Below are 16,951 nucleotides of genomic sequence, written 5' to 3'. Positions count from 1 at the left end.
TTTGCTCCTGGTGCAGGAGGTTTGGAATGGAAACACGGAGGAAGCCACCCTTCCAGCAATCTCACCCTTAAATGATTAAATAAATAATTTCATCTGAAGAAGTGGGTTTTTGCCCATGCAAGCTCATGGTACCAGCGACATGTTTTGTCAGTCTCTAAGGTGCTACAAGACGATTAGTTGTTTTTTAAGTTTTCTAACTCGGCTCCCCCTCTGAACCTTTAAATCGTGTTATTCCTAGAGCTTGGCACTTCCAGAAGACAGCCCTTTTCAACTCCGTGGCACTTTCGAAGCAGTCATTTCTTTTGCTGAGTTATTTGCCTCAATATCCTGCAGCAGTGAGGTCCCCAGGGTTAATTATAGGCCACCTTTATTTTCATTGAAACCCTCCTTTTAAATAATCATCATCATAAGTAATTCTCCATTATTATGATCGTAGCACAGAGGAAATCCAGTCAAAGTGCATGACCGCACTCTGCATTGTACACACACAGAAGCACCTTCCATCCAAGGGCCTTTATGAGCCAGGTTCAGCTTTAAGCCCTAGACTCTGATCTTGCATTGGATTCTGCACAGCACAGGGGTCTGCATGATCATTTCAGGACTAAATGTTGGCAGTTGCCAGACTGGATCAGACCCATGGTGCAGCTAGCTCAGTAGCCTGTCTCTGACAATGCCCTGCGCTAGATGCTTCGGGGAAGGTGTAAGAATCCTGTAGTAACAGATGTGGAATAATCTGCTACCTATATTAGAACTTATCTTCAACTCTAGTAGGTAGAGATTTGCTTAACCATGATGTTTAATATCCCTTACAAATTGTATGTTAGCCTTAATGATTATTACTCTGGCTGTACTTGCTACCTCTATACATGTTCAGTCTCTCTTTGTATCTTGTTTAGTACTTGGTCTCAATTTCCTATAGCAATGAGTTCCACAAGTAACAGCAATTTACCAAGGGAGAAGGATAGCAGCGTATGGAGGTGTTACACTTGCAGATAGCACCCTTTTCAGCTGCCAGATTTATCTTTGGCAGTCAGAAATAAATTACAATAAAGAGAGCTATGCGGAGGATGGAAGCTGTGTTTCACAAAATATTTTGAGCTTTCAAAAATTGGCTTTTCTCCACATTGGAGCGAAAAGGAATACTGTTGAAATTCTTTGCAAAGGAAAATTTTGATTTTGTTTGTTGGTTTCAGGTCAATGAAAATGTTTTATTTCTGTTTTTTTTTAAGGTCTGTAGTTCTTGAGGCAGATGTTATTTGGGGGGTTATTCATTTAATTTTGGAGGGTATTTTTAGCAATTTTTGAGTTTTATGTAGATGTCCAAAAATGGAGGTTTTCTGGTGCTTTTTACTTTGTATATACTGAAGTATTATATGCGTTGCTTATTACAGCAGAACACACAGTGCAGAGTAATCTCTTTGTAACATCCCCTGTTGCACTTTAGTACTGTTTCAAACACTGGTTACGTCTATACTGCACCCTTCTTCCTCAAAAGCTTATGCAAATGAAGCATGGATTAGCATAGTGCCGTGCTTCATTTGCATAATTATTAGGGGCCATTTTTGCGCAAGAGGCTTTTGCGCAAAAAGGAGCTGAGTAGACAGCTCCTTTTTGCACAAAACCCCCCTCTTGCGCAAGAGCCGTTCTTCCTGAAAAAACGAGGAAAAACAGCTCTTGCACAAGAAGGGGTTTTTGTGCAAAAAGGAGCCGTCTACACAGCTCCTTTTTGCACAAAAGCCTCTTGCACAAAAACGGCCCCTAATTAATTACGCAAATGAAGCGTAGCAATATGTTAATCTGCACTTCATTTGCATAAGCTTTTGCGGAAGAAGGGTGCAGTATAGACGTAGTCACTGTTAACATGATCTAGGGACCCCTTAGGACAGGGGTGGGCAATAAGACGGCAGCAGCTATATTTACCTACGTGGTTCCAGTGATTACAGCTCCTATTGGCCGCAGATCGCTGTTCCCAGCCAATGGGAGTGGTGGAAAGCAGTGTGAACTGGGACATCACTTCCTGCAGCTCCCATTGGCTGGGAACGGCGATCCATGGCCAATGGGAGCTGTGATTGCTGGTACCTGCGGCTGTGCAGTTAATATAGTAGTGGGGGCCCACCAGGGGTTAAACATGCTGAACTGGATCCAACCCGGAGGCCAGTATTTGCCCACCCTTGCTTTAGTACATACCAGCAGAATCGAGATGGAGCAATTAATGGGTAACTTACAGGGCACACTGGCAGGGTCTACACATGGGCCACTCATCTGCAACACATTAGTGCGCTTTGGAAACAACACCCCGCCCGCAGTCTTCATTAATGCTCCCTTCCAGACAAGTCACCACTTGTGGTGGTTTTGCAATGTTTCTTGGATAACCACCAAATTCTTTTTTATTGTTTTAATCACGGGGTTTGATCATTGTTTATTGGTGAAGGCCAGAAATCAAAAGCCCTAAACATTTTTAAAAAATTCAAAACAAAAAGCCATTTCAAAACAAATACATGACATACTTCTTTTGGATGATATCAAAGCAAGATGTTTTAGTATGATCAGACCTTTCCCCCGCCACTGTATCTGCAAAATAAAACTCTAGCAAAGCTGATCTGATGTTGCAAAGCATTTCCATTTTGATTGAATGGCATAATCCACAACCATAGTTCCCTTTGCATTTTTCCAACCTGCTCAGGTTGGGTATGTCTACACTGCCACCCTAGTTCGAACTAGGGTGGCTAATGTAGGCATTCGAAGTTGCAAATGAAGCCCGGGATTTAAATATCCCGGGCTTCATTTGCATTTTGCCGGGCGCCGCCATTTTTAAATCCCCGTTAGTGCGGCATGGAGTAGGTAGTTCGAATTAGGCTCTCTAATCCGAACTACCGGTACACCTGGGCTCCTGGAATCACAGGGTCTAAGCGTCTCCTGCCTTGTGTCTGTCTCTTTTAGGGTTTTGTACATAGAGCCACATATCAGTGTGGTATATGAGAGCCTGCCCTGTAAAATCAGTAGCAACAGGGAAGTCTGTAACAGGCACTATGAAGTGTCTGTCGTATCTCCTTTTTGGAGGTAGCAACTGCCTGAGGTAAGGGTTTTTGGAGAGTCTCGTTTGTTTTACTGTGGGTTTTTGTGGGGAGTGAGGTGCTTGAGGTTGTGTGATTCATGCTATAGTGGAAAAGCTTTTTCAGCAAGGAAGGTTTTGTAATGTTTCCTAGAAAGAGTCAGGGCTTAGCAACCCGGTGTGGGAAAGCACTCTATAGGGGCGGGTTATTCCTGGACCACACTAATGTGCTGTGGGTGTGTTGTTTGGAACATTGTCGTAGTCTCCTGGTGCACTTGAATCTCGTGCTATTTGCAACAGTACTGCAGTAAAGCACAGGACGGACGCTTTAGTGCACGCCAGCAGGGCCACATTATGACTTTCGTGAGCCCTAGGCACTTTTTCCTGCGTGGGCCCCTTCCTCCATTAAAAAAAATATCAAAAATTATTTTTGATATAACTTTAAATACTTCAACTTTTTTTTTCTGTTTTAGGCAAAATCTAATAGATTTTTGTGGGCCCTAAAAGTTTCATTTTTTTCGGATGTGAGAAAAAAATGAAAACATTTTCTTCGACCCTAAAAGTTCATTTTTGTTCTTCTGAGTTTAAAAGAAATTAAAACATTTTCATGGGCCCTTAAAAGTAACGCGGGCCCTAGGCACTGTGCCTAATGGGTAAGTCGGCCCTGCATACCAGCAGTGTTGACTCGACAACCTCTTGAAGGCTCTTCCAGCCTGCTGATTCTATGACACGGATCTATTAATGCACAACACTTTAACACCATTTTGAAATCCCTCCCCCATACAGTGCATTGCCCCAGTGTATAGTTAGGCCCTTAGACGGGGTGGGGAACCCAGTAGCTGACCCACAGAAACATCAGTCGCGGCCACATGCAAGCAAAAAAACCTACCCCCCCCCACCTCATTACTCACCTGCTCCCAAGTGAGAAGCAAACCCCCCCCACACACACCCACACTTAACTCAGCACATGGTGCATTCCATGTCTACCGGTGGGTACCAAAGCTTGGGGTTTCCAGCTCACGCCAGATCAAATTAAGCTGGGGGCTGTAGGTTCCCCACCCCTGCCTTAGACACTGGCCTTGCCTAATCTTCCCTGGAAGTTCTTTCTACCGCAGGATCCTTTTTACCTGTGCAACACAGGTGTAAACGGCTGCCTGTGACTGTCTACATTACCAGGTGGATCGATGCTGCAGCAATCAGACCACCGGGAATCAACTTATCGTGTCTGCTTAGACACAATAAATGGATCTCTGAGCATGCTCCCTCCAGGTGGCCAGGAAGAATCCAGCTGGGGTCAGGTGGGGCTTGGCTCCATGGGGAGGAGGGGAAGTTTGCAGAAGGGGCAGAGCCCCGTGCAGAAGGGGTGGGGCCAGGGCTTGCTTTCCCGCTGCCCATGACCTTTGCAGAAGGGGCGGATCCTCGTGCAGAAGGGGTGGGGCCAGTGTGACGTAGTGGGGGTACCTGGCTGGTTTCTATGCTGCTGGCTCTGGGGTTACCCCCACTGGCTGCTGTGGGTACCACGACCCAGCAAAACAGGATGAGTCACTATGCAAACCAGTATGGCCAGACACCCCCCATGGAGAGGAACAAAGGAAGGTGGAATGCTGCCCTGGCTGGGGGGCAGGGCTGGAAGAGTGTTAGTTAGTTGCTGGCTGTCTGGGAGCATGGAGGAGACAGCCTAGGGAAAGGGGCTGGAGTTTAGGGGCCCGGTCTCCCCCATCTCAAGGGGGCCTGAGGCATCCTAGCCCAGCTCTGTGACCAGATTACATCTGTGCTGTGCTGTATCCTGGAGAGGCAGTAAACTTCCTCTATTCCACCGGCTGGTGCAGTCTGTTTGTGCCATTTCGGGGTGCAGGAGACGGGGGACCCCCAACACGCCGTCACAGCCGGGGCTTGCTTTCCCGCTGCCCATGACCTTTGCAGAAGGGGCGGATCCTCGTGCAGAAGAGGCGGGGCCGGGGCTTGCTTTCCCACTGCCCATGACCTTTGTAGAAGGGGCGGAGCCTTGTGCAGAAGGGGCGGGGCCGGGGCTTGCTTTCCCGCTGCCCATGACCTTTGCAGAAGGGGCGGAGCCTTGTGCAGAAGGGGTGGGGCCAGGGCTTGCTTTCCCGCTGCCCGTGACCTTTGCAGAAGGGGCGGATCCTCGTGCAGAAGGGGCGGGGCCGGTGTGACGTAGTGGGGGTACCTGGCTGGTTTCTATGCTGCTGGCTCTGGGGTTACCCCCACTGGCTGCTGTGGGTACCACGACCCAGCAAAACAGGATGAGTCACTATGCAAACCAGTATGGCCAGACACCCCCCATGGAGAGGAACAAAGGAAGGTGGAATGCTGCCCTGGCTGGGGGGCAGGGCTGGAAGAGTGTTAGTTAGTTGCTGGCTGTCTGGGAGCATGGAGGAGACAGCCTAGGGAAAGGGGCTGGAGTTTAGGGGCCCGGTCTCCCCCATCTCAAGGGGGCCTGAGGCATCCTAGCCCAGCTCTGTGACCAGATTACATCTGTGCTGCGCTGTATCCTGGAGAGGCAATAAACTTCCTCTATTCCACCGGCTGGTGCAGTCTGTGCCATTTCGGGGTGCAGGAGACGGGGGACCCCCACACGCCGTCACAGCCGGGGCTTGCTTTCCCGCTGCCCATGACCTTTGCAGAAGGGGCGGATCCTCGTGCAGAAGGGGCGGGGCCGGGGCTTGCTTTCCCGCTGCCCATGACCTTTGCAGAAGGGGCGGAGCCTTGTGCAGAAGGGGTGGAGCCGGGGCTTGCTTTCCCGCTGCCCGTGACCTTTGCAGAAGGGGCGGAGCCTTGTGCAGAAGGGGCAGGGCCGGGGCTTGCTTTCCCGCTGCCCATGACCTGCTGCCTCTTCATTTCATGGGGTGACCCCTGCCTCAAGCGTTATGTGAATGGCACTTCCTTAGTCACTTTCTTTACCCCCCACCCCTCTCAGATCTCATGATTTTACAGACATCCGTCCTCTCCCTGCTTTGTCAGCTCTTTCGATCCTGGGCTTTGCTGCCTGAGTCACCCTCTGCTCGCTGGTCCTGTCAACCATGCACCGACTGTCCCACGGCCTGTAGTGCTGTGAGACGGCTCAGGAGGAGCGAGGACAGAGGGGAAGGCCTGTGGGAGAAGAGGAGAAGGGCTTGAGTGGTTTGAACTCAGCCAGGGCTCGTTAAACCCTTCCCTATATCATCTTACCAGAAACTGATTCGGGGGATCCTGCTGATATTCTGCACGCCAGATGTGCGCTGCAGCTGGGGGAGAGACAGCAGGTCGCTCCCAGCCCGAGGATGTGTGGGGAGGCGGGGCTGGCGTGAACGAGAGGCGTAAGGAAGAGGAAGATACACGTGTACACCCCTGCGTACCTCTCCTCCACTTTTTTCTCCCTTTGCAATCTCTGTTCCCACCTGCACAAAATTCCTCCTTTCAACCCTTTTCTTTCCTTTGCAGAATCGGAAGGACAAGGAAAGACCTAAACAGAAGCACAAAAAACGTCCGGAGTCTCCCACCAGCCTCACCCCCTCCTCTGTGCCCGTCCCTGCTGAGAAGGTACCAGATCCGTGAGGTGCTTGTGGGCAGGGGTGGGGGTTCTGCCGCCTTTACTTGGGAAGCGACAGGCAAAAGAGGCTTTCTCCCTTTATTTTGATTCCTGATTTCTCATGTTCTTCCCTCTCCTGCCTGTATTCTCTCTTCCCCTCCCCCTCCACCCTGGGAATTTCACATTGTGCGGGTCTCTCGCTTTCTGTCAGTGGGCAGACGGCTGAACTCCCCAGTGGCTGAGTGGCTGGTCCTCTCCTGTTCAGGTTTACAGCAATCAAGGATACAGTACGTCCAGGTGGTGTCCTTTCTGCAGCTGTGCTGTAAACAGCTCAGACAGGTGGGACCACTATGTAAGGGTAGGAAGAGACGACTGGAGACCAAGGTCCTGACGCTTTGTTCTGCTCTCAGCTCTGAATGCCCTTTGCAAATGCCAGTGAAGCCTCCGAGGCAGACAAATAGTTGAACTGTATTTCCTTCAGATCTGGGGAAACTGAGGCACGGCAGGGCTGATTCCCTGCTGCCCTTCGTGGAAGATATCAGAGCGTCCCACTTCCAGGGTTGGGGGCATGCAGTGCCCCACGGGGGCTATTGCAGTGGAGTGTAAATTAGAACAGCCGCTCTCTTTCGTGCTGGGGCCACGCCACACACGGAGGTGAGGTGTCTTGCCCCAGGGTCACATGGGAAGCCATGGAAGGGCAAGGACTAGAACCCAGACATCCTGACTCCTACGGCAGGAGGAGCAGAGCCAGGCTCCGGCTAGAACCCATAGAAAACAGCCCAGCAGCCTCTTAGAAAGACTGTTTAAAAGGTAATAGAGATGTAGCCGTGTTCCTCTGGTCTTGCTGAAACAAAAAACAGGACTATGTAGCACTTTAAAGACTAACAAGATGGTTTATTAGGTGATGAGCTTTCATGGGCCAGACCCACTTCCTCAGATCAAATTGTGGAAGAAAATTGGCATTACCATGTATACCAAAGGGATACAATCAAAAAACAGACATCAGACAGTTTCACAAAGAAAAAACAGTTTCTTGTCATTTCAACCAGACTGGGCATTGTTTCAATGACCTAACTACATACAACCTGTTTCAAAGAGACTTTAACACCAGACTACAAAGGGAAGCCTCAGAATTGTCATTCATGCTTAAATTTGACATTTTACGAATGGGCCTTAACAAAGATGCTAATTATCTTACCCATTACAAAGATAGCTTCCCCAATTATCACCCCTAATATCATTATCTCATAGACACTAACCTCCCCCCCCACTCTCATTCTGTTCTAAAATCTGATTTGTCAATTTTATGTGTTCATTTTTTTTTATTATATCCCTTTGATATATATGGTCATCCCAATTTTCTTCCATAATGTGATCTGAGGAAGTGGGCCTGGCCCACGAAAGCTCATCGCCTAACAAACCATCTTGTTAGTCTTTAAGGGTACGTCTAGACTACAGGCTTTTGTCAACAGAGATACTGTCTACAAAACTTCGGTGGACAAAGAGCGTCTAGACTACATCCAGTTCTGTCGACAAAGCATGCTGCTTTGTCGACATGAGAGTGTAGACGCAAAGGACAGTGTAGATGCAATAAAGCCTTCTGTCGACCGAACTCTGTCAACAAAAGGCGTTATTCCTCATAGAATGAAGTTTACCGCCGTCGACAAAACTGCCGAGTTCTGTCGACGTTATGTTGACAAAACTCGGTGGTAGTGTAGACGCAGGTATAGTTTTGTCAACAAAAGTCCACTTTTGTTGACAAAACCCTGTAGTCCAGACACACCCTAAAGTGCTACATAGTCCTGTCTTTTGTTTAAAAGGTAGAACAACTGCTCCAAGTGAAACAAAAGCACCATGCGCTGTTGGCATCTACACAGGGGTGACGCTCTTTCAGGGGGGCCCAGGAATGGGGTGGCAGCAGGTCAGAGGCCCAGAAATGTGCCTCATCAGGTTGGAAGGGAATCATCCAAACAGCAGGTCGGAACTGAGGTGCAAGAGCAGAGCAAGGCAGGATCAGACTTCAGACTGGGAGAGCAGGCGGGCGTTGCTGGGCATTGCACCGGTTGAGCGAGCATGGAGTCCTGCCCGTGGCGTATTTGCACTCTTCCAGCCCAGAGGTAGTGCGCTTAGACTCCCGCGTGGCATTAACCGAGTGGCTGGGGGCTGATGTGCTAAGAAGATTATTTCCAAGCTCATGTTGAAATTCAAAACCTGGCTCCCGACAAGCTAGAGTGCCTCTTAGACAATGGCCCGCTGTCTGCCAGACCTTTGTACGAAGGGGGGAAGGGCTGAGCCAGTTTATGCAGCACTTTGTAAGCTGACATTCAGGTGATCCTGAATATACTGGCCATTACTAAGTGGCAAGGGCCATAGTCTTTCCACGGGTGTGTGTGTGAGTGTGAGTGTTATTCATCTTCATAACAATGAGTGGCATTCCCCTTGGGCCTGCTGTGCACAGAGCTTAGGGTGTGGCACAAACCGGCTGCTGCCGAGATGCACCCCCTTCTGGGGTGGAGCGCAGCCGCTGCTTCACAGCATCGTTCAGGACTGGAAGGGGAACATCTGTGTGCAGCTGCAGAGGGGTACGTGAGGCAAGGGGTGGGGAACTTTTTTGGGAGTCTGGGGCTGCTGACCACAGACAAATCAGTCGGGGACCCCGCACAAAAATGAGAAGCAAAACAAAACGAAAAAACCCAACCAAACAACCCTGCCTGGGAAGGAGAAAGACCCTCCCCATGTCCCCCTTGCACACCAGAGCTAGGGGGGCCCAGGCTAGTCGATTGTGTGGGACCCCAACGCTCTGGGGTGCGGCCAAAAATGAGGAGTTCAATGAGTGTGTGGGGGCTGCTGGGATCTGGGCGGAAGGGAGGGTGCAGGAGTGGGTTGGTGGTGGGAGGGCTGGGTGGGATGCAGGAGCAGAGTAGGAGGTGAGGTCTGGGTGGGAGGGGCTGCAGGGGGGAGAAGCCCCCAATACAGGGGGGAGAAGCCCCAAGCCTTGAGGGCTGGATCCAGGCAAGCCAGGGCCCCGATCCAGCCCCCGGGCTGTAGGTTCCCCACCCCTGTATAGATCCTGGCGCCGGTACATAAGAACGGCCGTACTGGGTCAGACCAAAGGTCCATCTAGCCCAGTATCCTGTCTGCCGACAGTGGCCAGCACCAGGTGCCCCAGAGGGGGTGGACCGAAGACAATGATCAAGCGATTTGTCTCCTGCCATCCCTCTCCAGCCTCTGACAAACAGAGGCCAGGGACACCATTTCTATCCCCTGGCTAATAGCCTTTTATGCACCTAACCTCCATGAAATTACCTAGCTTCTCTTTGAACTCCGTTATAGTCCCAGCCTTCCCAGCCTCACACGCTGTGTGAAGACTACACCAGTGCAGTTACACAGCAGAAATCTCTTAACAAAAAGGGGCCTGCTCCCCCGGCACCCGCGCTGGGCACCTACACAGGCAGCCAGCAGGCGTGTGCTTGATCGGTGCACGTCCCATCCCCGTCCAGCCACCAAGCATATTGCTGCTGCGTGGGCGTATCTGGCTGCTTGCATCAGCCCGGCCCGTACCCTCCGGTGGTGATTGCGTCGATGCACAGTGCAGAACGGCCCGGGGAGGAGTCCCAGTGCCCCTGCAGCCACCGGGATGCACCGTGCAGGTTGAGAAATGTTTTGCAGTGCATTGTGGGATAATAGAAACAACCCAGCCAGAGATCTCTGGGACATAGGGGCCGTGACAGTGTGACTGGTGGGGGCTGGTAGAATTACCCCTCCTGGAGCTAGTCTGGGACAGTCAAGTGCTCAGAGCGTGGAGGTGGGTGGCAAACTCAAAAGTATGTATGGCTGGAGGAGTTGCTAGTGCTTTGCCATCGCGTATAGTTTTACAGCGAGTGAGGCAGGGCAGGCCAGTGGGTAGAGCATGAGACTCGGCATCAGGAGAGCTGGATTCCGTTCTTGATACTGACTTGCTGGATGACCGTGGGCAAGTCATTTCCCCCTCTCTGTGCCTCAGTTTCCCCTCGCACCCCACCTCCCTCACTCTTGCCTGTTTAGGTTGTAAGTCCTTTAGCTTTCCCTGATAATGTATCTGTTCCGTGTCTAGCACAATGGGGGCTTGATCTCAGGTAAGCGCTACTGTGATACCAATAATGGTTCCCCCCCACCCCCCAGAGAGGCTCCAATACTATGGTGCAGAACTAGAGATAGAGACAGCCGCATTCTTATCTTCAAACCCCAGCCAAGCACTCCCTTCTCCCCTCCCTGCAGTTCAACACACTCCTCCAGCTGCCACCTGGCAGACAAACCAAACCTTGTTAAAGACTCCTGCAGCCCCCCCCCCCCGGACTCCGCGAGCTTATCCCTGCAGTTGGCCTCGCCCACCACATCCCAGTGGCTCCAGAGGCAAACCGGTGTTCCCAGTAAGCTGAGCACGTGTGCGGCCATTGAGGAGAAATTCAAATGCCGCTCAACTGATTAGCAAAGCGCCCACAGCTAGATTTTATATTTCTGTTGGTGGTGCCTATTCACACAGGCCTGGGTGCGCGTCACAATTATTCCGCACATGGATGGAAAAGATTAAAGGGGACACTGGGGACCAGGGTTGCCCGGACCTGCCTTAGGGCCCATGGCCAGGGCTCCGTAGCCAGAGGATGAGGGACCCCTGGGAACGGGCATTGCTGGGCACAGGGGGGGCAGGTTTCTGGGCAGGAGGGCAGTGAGGCAGGGCCGGCTGGAAGCAGAGAGCTGGGGTTGGGGACACAGGTGGGGGGCAAGTGCAGAGGGTGGGGCAGAAGGTGCAGCGGTTAATAGTAAAGGGGTGTAGGATGGGGGTACAGGGAGCCCAGGGTGCCAGGGGAAATGGGGGAGAGCTATGCCCACAGCCGTGTTTCCCAGGCACATTGTTTCTTGGGCCCCCGGGGAAGCCGGCAAGGTCTGCAAGCACCAGGCTTTCTGGGGAGCCGCCTTCCGCGGGGTCCGGGGAGAGTCACCAAACGCGCAGGCAGAGCGGCCCTGCCAGCAGACCTGAATGCAAGCGGGCAGGACGCCTGCGTCCAAGCCCCCAATCCCATCCTAGGGCCGCGGGGGCTGCATTCTCCCCCTCTCCTGGCGCCCAGGGCAGGGACGGAGCACGGGCAGCCTTGGCACCCGCCCCAGACCGGGGGAGCCTGGCAGCGAATCTCTCTCCGCGTGGCCGGGAGACTTGGTCTCCTGGTTGCCACGGCAGCCCCCTCTCCGGAGGGATTTGTGTGTCTGTCCCAGCACGCAGAGAGGCCGGCGCACGGCTCGGCAGCGCGTTAATGAGGGCCTGGGTTGGGGGAGGGGACGGGGAGTTGTTCGGTGCCAGCCGCAAGGAGCAAACACTTGCTAAGGCCTAAAGCCTCCGTCTGCCTGTCCCAGAGCTCGCCAGCCTGCCCCGGGGCCTGGAGGAGCTGCTGGTGGGACAGGGGCCTGGGACAGGCGAACCTCTCGGGGGGCAGTGGGGCAGGGCGTGGGAGGACCCCGAGCTGTCGACACGCCTCATGCTGCACCACGCATCCCCCCCCCCAAACCGCATAGAGCCGTCCCTACGCAGCCCAGCACTGGCACCCCCGGGAGCGGCCACTTCGCATCGTGGGGGGGTGAAGCTGTGGGGAAAGAGGTGGCCGACCCTGCCGGACGGACCGGACGCCTTTTAGCGCAGCTGGCCCCAGGAGCGGGGGGGGGGGGGGCGCAGGCCAGCGGAGCTGCAAGCGATGGCGCAGCCGGCCAGAGAGAAGCCCTCCGGCCCACAGCTGCCCCTCCGTGAGGGGGGGCTGGGCACTGAGCCCTGGGGAGGGAGCGGGGGGCGGGATGGCTGGCCCGGCGCTGAGCTGGGCGGGGAGCAGTTGAGGGATGGGGATGGGGGTGGCCGGACCAGCACTAAGCTGTGGGGAGCGGCGAGGGGACGGGGTGGGGGCAGCTGGAGCCCTTAGGCATCTTGAAGCGGCCCAGGGCGCTGTGAAATTTGGGGCAATTTGGTGCCCCGAAAGTAATGGTGCCCTCCGCGGCTGCGTGTTTTGCCTGTCGGTAGGGACGGCCCTGCTGAGAGAACCCCCTGCCCCCAATTCTCTATGGACAGAGCCCCCCCCCACCTGCTATACCCAGCACCCCCCAGACCCTGCCACAGTTGCACAGCGCCCTGCACGCCGTCACCCCTACCCAGCACCCCACACCGAACCCCCAGTCCCTAGTGCTCCGACACACAGAGCTCTTCCCTGCCCCCTCCCAGCCCAGCACCCCCCCACTCAGGCCCTCCAGAGACCCACTTCCCCACACCCTGCCTCCCAGCCACACCCACCAGCCCTCGGGGAGGTAACTGTGTCTGCCGGGTTGAGCCCCCAGGGCAGCGGGGCGGGTGGGGAGTTGCCCTGGCCCCTCAGGAGTGGCACGATCAGTCAGGCCAGGGCCTGCCCCCGCCACGCTCCCTCAGGACCGACTTGCTGGATGACCTAGCCGAGCCCCCCCACTGCCCCACTGGCCAGGGAGACAGATGGGGAGCAGCAGAGACTTCCCAGAGCCAGAGGGGCTCTGGGGTCCAGCCAGGAGGCAGACAGAAGCCGGCAGGGAGGCCACGGGTGAAGAAAAGCCCTCAGCCCACTGGCAGGCAGGCTGTGGGGAGTGGGAAGCCAGAGGGCTGAGGGGGTCTCAGGGCACAGGGCAAGCAGAGCATGACAGAGGCTTCTGAGCATTGGCCCGGCTCCATAGTCGGGGGGAGTGGAGACCAAAAGCCGGTTTGACCCTCTCCTTTGCTGCCACCCTCTTCTCTAGAGCCTCAGGCTGCTGGGAGTAGAGGTGTGGGGGCAGGCAGCCCTGGGGAGGGACAGAAGCCCAGCATGGAGCGTCTCAGCTCCGGAGACCCGCGTTCAGTTCCTGCAGGCAGAGCTAGATTCCTGTGAAAATCATTCGGAGCGGGGCTCCTGACTCCAAGTCAGCCTGAAACTCCAGCGTCTAGCTGCAGCTCGGCCCAGCGGCTCAAAGGCACCCGGCTCCTGACGCCCTTGGTTCCCGTGGAAGTTAGGAGCCTAACCTTTTAAGAAGCGGAGCCCTAAATGCCTTTGAAATGCTGACCCTGGGGTACGTCTGGACTAAACCTCTCTGTCGACACAGAGATGTAGATTAGGCACGTCAGAATTGCTAATGAAGCCGGGATTTAAATATCCTGCACTTCATTAGCATAAATATAGCCGCCGCTTTTTTACGACACGGAGCTTTTTCGAAAGAAAAAGAAAAGGCAGTCTAGACGCAGATCTGTCGAAAATAAACCCGTTTTCGAAAGATCTTGTCAACCTCCTTTTTTGAGGAATACAGGATCTTTCGAAAAAGGGTTTATTTTCGACAGATCCGTGTCTAGACTGCTGTTTTTTCCGGAAAGAGCTCCGTGTCGTAAAAAAGCGGTGGCCATGTTTATGCTGATGAAGCGCGGGATATTTAAATCCCTGCTTCATTAGCAATTTCGACGTGCTTAATCTGCATCTCTCTGTCCACAGAGAGGTGTGGTCTAGACACAGCCTGAGGGTGTGTCGACACTGCCAGTAAACTCCTCCCTGCCGCTGGCCCGTGTCAGCTGGTGCAGGCTCACGAGGTTCCAGCTGCAGGGCTGTTTGGTGACGGTGTAAATGTTGCAGCCCGGACTCTGGGACCCTCCCCGCTGTGAGTCGCTCTGTACTTAGCCCCCTCACGTGGAAAAGCCGAGGGAATAGCGGCTAAAGAGCGTGAGCTGCTCCCTAATGAGGGCTGTGCCGGTCCCATGGGCAGCGGATCCCTGAGATGGCGTGCAGGGAGCCAGGAGATGGGGAAGGAGTGCTGAGGTGGGGAGGATCCCGGCACGGGAGCTTGTGCACCCAGAAACGCGTATTGCAGCCGATGCCCAGGCCACTGCGGTCTCAGGTAGCCGAGTACGGTGCACAGCAGTGGTACTGGCGGGAGCCCCTGGGGAGCCATCCTGGCCCCGCCTGCTGCACTTGCAGTAAATCTGCAGCATTTCCTGGCTGCCCCAGCTGCTTTCTCCCGCCAGCTGCAGGCATCCCGATCGCTTGTTGACACGCACCCGCACATGCTGCTTCGGGCTGCCACATCTGGCAGGCAAGGCCGGCTTGTTCTGCAGACCAAGCAAGCCATCCCTGCCTGGGCCTCCCCTTCCCCCCCCCCCAACAGGTCAGGTGCTGGGAAGGGGTGGGGTGGGGGGGAGATGCATGTGATTGAACATTTCCATCCTGGAGGCCAGGCAGCTTTCTGGGTTTCCCAGTGTTCTCTGAGCCCGGCTGCCACTGGCAGGCAGGAGCTCCATCCTGGAAGAGCCTGGGGACATTTTACCCCAACAGGCCTGTTTCCTCTTGATTTGCCAGCCCCGCAGCTGCATGGGGGGCAGCGGGGGCAGGAGGAGAGCTCCAGGGCCCCCTTGCTTTTGGAAACCAGTGCAAGCCTCAACTAAGCACTTGGGATGCTCTCCCTCCCCACACTCCTCCTTAGTCTGAAGCATAGTACAGGCCCATGGAGCAGTCAGGGGGTTCTCTGCAGCCTTGGGCAGGGCTGGCAAGAGGGCGAGAAAGACAGGACAACTGTCCTGGGAAACTGAGCTTAGCCGCCCCCTCCTCCCCGAAACATCTGTAACATCTGTGTAAATAAAATGGAATGGGGAGGGTGGAGAAAGGGAAGATCCCAGCAAACATGATGCCCAGCCCGTCGAGAGAAATGTGGGGTCCTCGTACACATCCCGGCAGGCCTGATCTTGAAGCCTAGTCCAGCAGGTACCGCGCTGCCCCGCAGTGTCTGAGCGCCGTCCGGTCCCGCAACACGTTCACACCCGGATTGTACAGCGATAAGTGTGATGTGAGAACCCAGGCAGGGCAGAAATCGCACGTGGGTGTTTTGCCGTTAGCATCTCCAGGAGCCAAGCAGGCCCTGAATCTCAGTTGCTCGGGTTCTCCCTCCTGAGGACAGAGGTAACGCTTCCCTGCGCCCTCCTCAGCTGGCGTCCGTCACTGGCACTGCGAAGAGCTTTGCGGGTCTCAAAGGGAAGGTGCTACAGAGATGCAACGTGTTGTTATCGGGTCCCCCTGGAAGTGGGGAGTAGAGCCCCTAACTCCCTTCAACGCTGGGGGACGCCCCCAGGCAACGTTGCCTCTAATCTTTTCCACCCATGTGCAGAATAAATTTGGCATGTGCGAATGTGCACCACCAGGAGCATTTGGATCTCTCCTGGGCGGCAGCCCAAGCCTGCAGTTTACAGAGAGCACTGCGTTGTTGCTACGAAGTAGCTGCATTAGAGCTCTTCCGACGAGGGGGCTGCGGTGGTTTGATTGAGGATTAGTTTAGAATTTGGAAAATGGCGGGGAGCTGATTTCCCATTCTGCTCCGTGCGACCTTGGGTCAGTTACTTAATCCCAGATTTTTAAAGGTATTTAGGCACCACCGTGCTCAGCATGGCCCTGCCTAACTGGTTTAGGCGCCTAAGTCTCACTTTCAAAAGGCACGTAGGAGCCTAAATCCTATCACCCATCAATGGGATTCTGGCTCCGGAGTGCCTAAATCTCTTGGGAAATGCAGCTGAGGCTCCTAAATCAGGTAGGCCTTGCAGAGCCCGAATACCTTTTAAAATCTGGGCCTTTGGTCTCTCCGTGCCGCCGCTCCCCATCTGTAAAATGGGGAGAACAGCACAGCCCCCGCTCACTAAAGACTGCGAGGCCCCAGGCTGCGTGGCGATGGGGCCGTTCAGGGACCTTGAGCAAAAGGCTCTCGCTACAGGTCTGACCCAGGGCCAAAGCTCGCTCTCTAATAGGCAGCTGGTTCTTGCCGGCCCCTTTGGTTGGCTGCTTCCCTGCATCCGTCTGTCTGGCCTGGGTGGGGAGAAACTGCTGCTGTTTCTGGATCATTCACTCTCCCATCCTCCCCACATCCCCCCCCCCCTTCCCCGTCAGTATTAGTTTAATCCAAGGCAGGCGGTTCTGTACAAGTGTCCCCCCCCACCCCCTGCTTCCTTGTCAGTGGTTCCCTCTAGCAGCTCATCCCACCAATCAGAGCGCAAGGAGATGCTCTTCTGATTTCTGATAAATAAATGAATGAATGAATGAACAGCTCGGTTCTGCAGTGTCGGCCGGGAACCAGGTACCGCTGCGAGGAGGGTAGCGTGTGGCTCTGGGGCTGTGTGTGGGGGGGGGGTCAGAGCTGGTCTTTCCATCCCCTGGCTCCCGGATTGCAGAATAGGATTCCTCGTAAGAAACGAGGACTCGTCCAGGCTGGGGACCCATCTCTGTTGTTGTTTTTTTTAAACAGGCCTTTAAAATGTAAATAGCACTGAGTTTTCATGAGGGACCTGTCATGTTCTCAGTACGGTGGGGGATGGGGGGAAGGTTCACTCCACAACA

At 54.2% G+C, this 16,951-nt stretch overlaps 1 protein-coding gene across 4 annotated transcripts in view; it reads left to right on the top strand.

Moving 5' to 3' along the window:
* MLLT6 (MLLT6, PHD finger containing) overlaps positions 1-16,951 on the top strand; it is a 101,118-nt gene that overhangs the window by 50,446 nt on the left and 33,721 nt on the right. For all 4 annotated transcript variants that reach the window (XM_075911431.1, XM_075911432.1, XM_075911430.1 and 1 more), the window contains one exon: positions 6,491-6,589. In XM_075911431.1, the coding sequence (XP_075767546.1) occupies positions 6,491-6,589 (99 nt within the window). The remainder of the gene's footprint in view (positions 1-6,490; positions 6,590-16,951) is intronic.

The sequence above is a fragment of the Pelodiscus sinensis genome, chromosome 29 (assembly GCF_049634645.1).
Source record: "Pelodiscus sinensis isolate JC-2024 chromosome 29, ASM4963464v1, whole genome shotgun sequence".
Taxonomy (NCBI): domain Eukaryota; kingdom Metazoa; phylum Chordata; order Testudines; family Trionychidae; genus Pelodiscus; species Pelodiscus sinensis.
The sequence above is the reverse complement of the archived record's forward strand: the minus strand, read 5'-3'. Positions and strand labels throughout refer to the sequence as shown.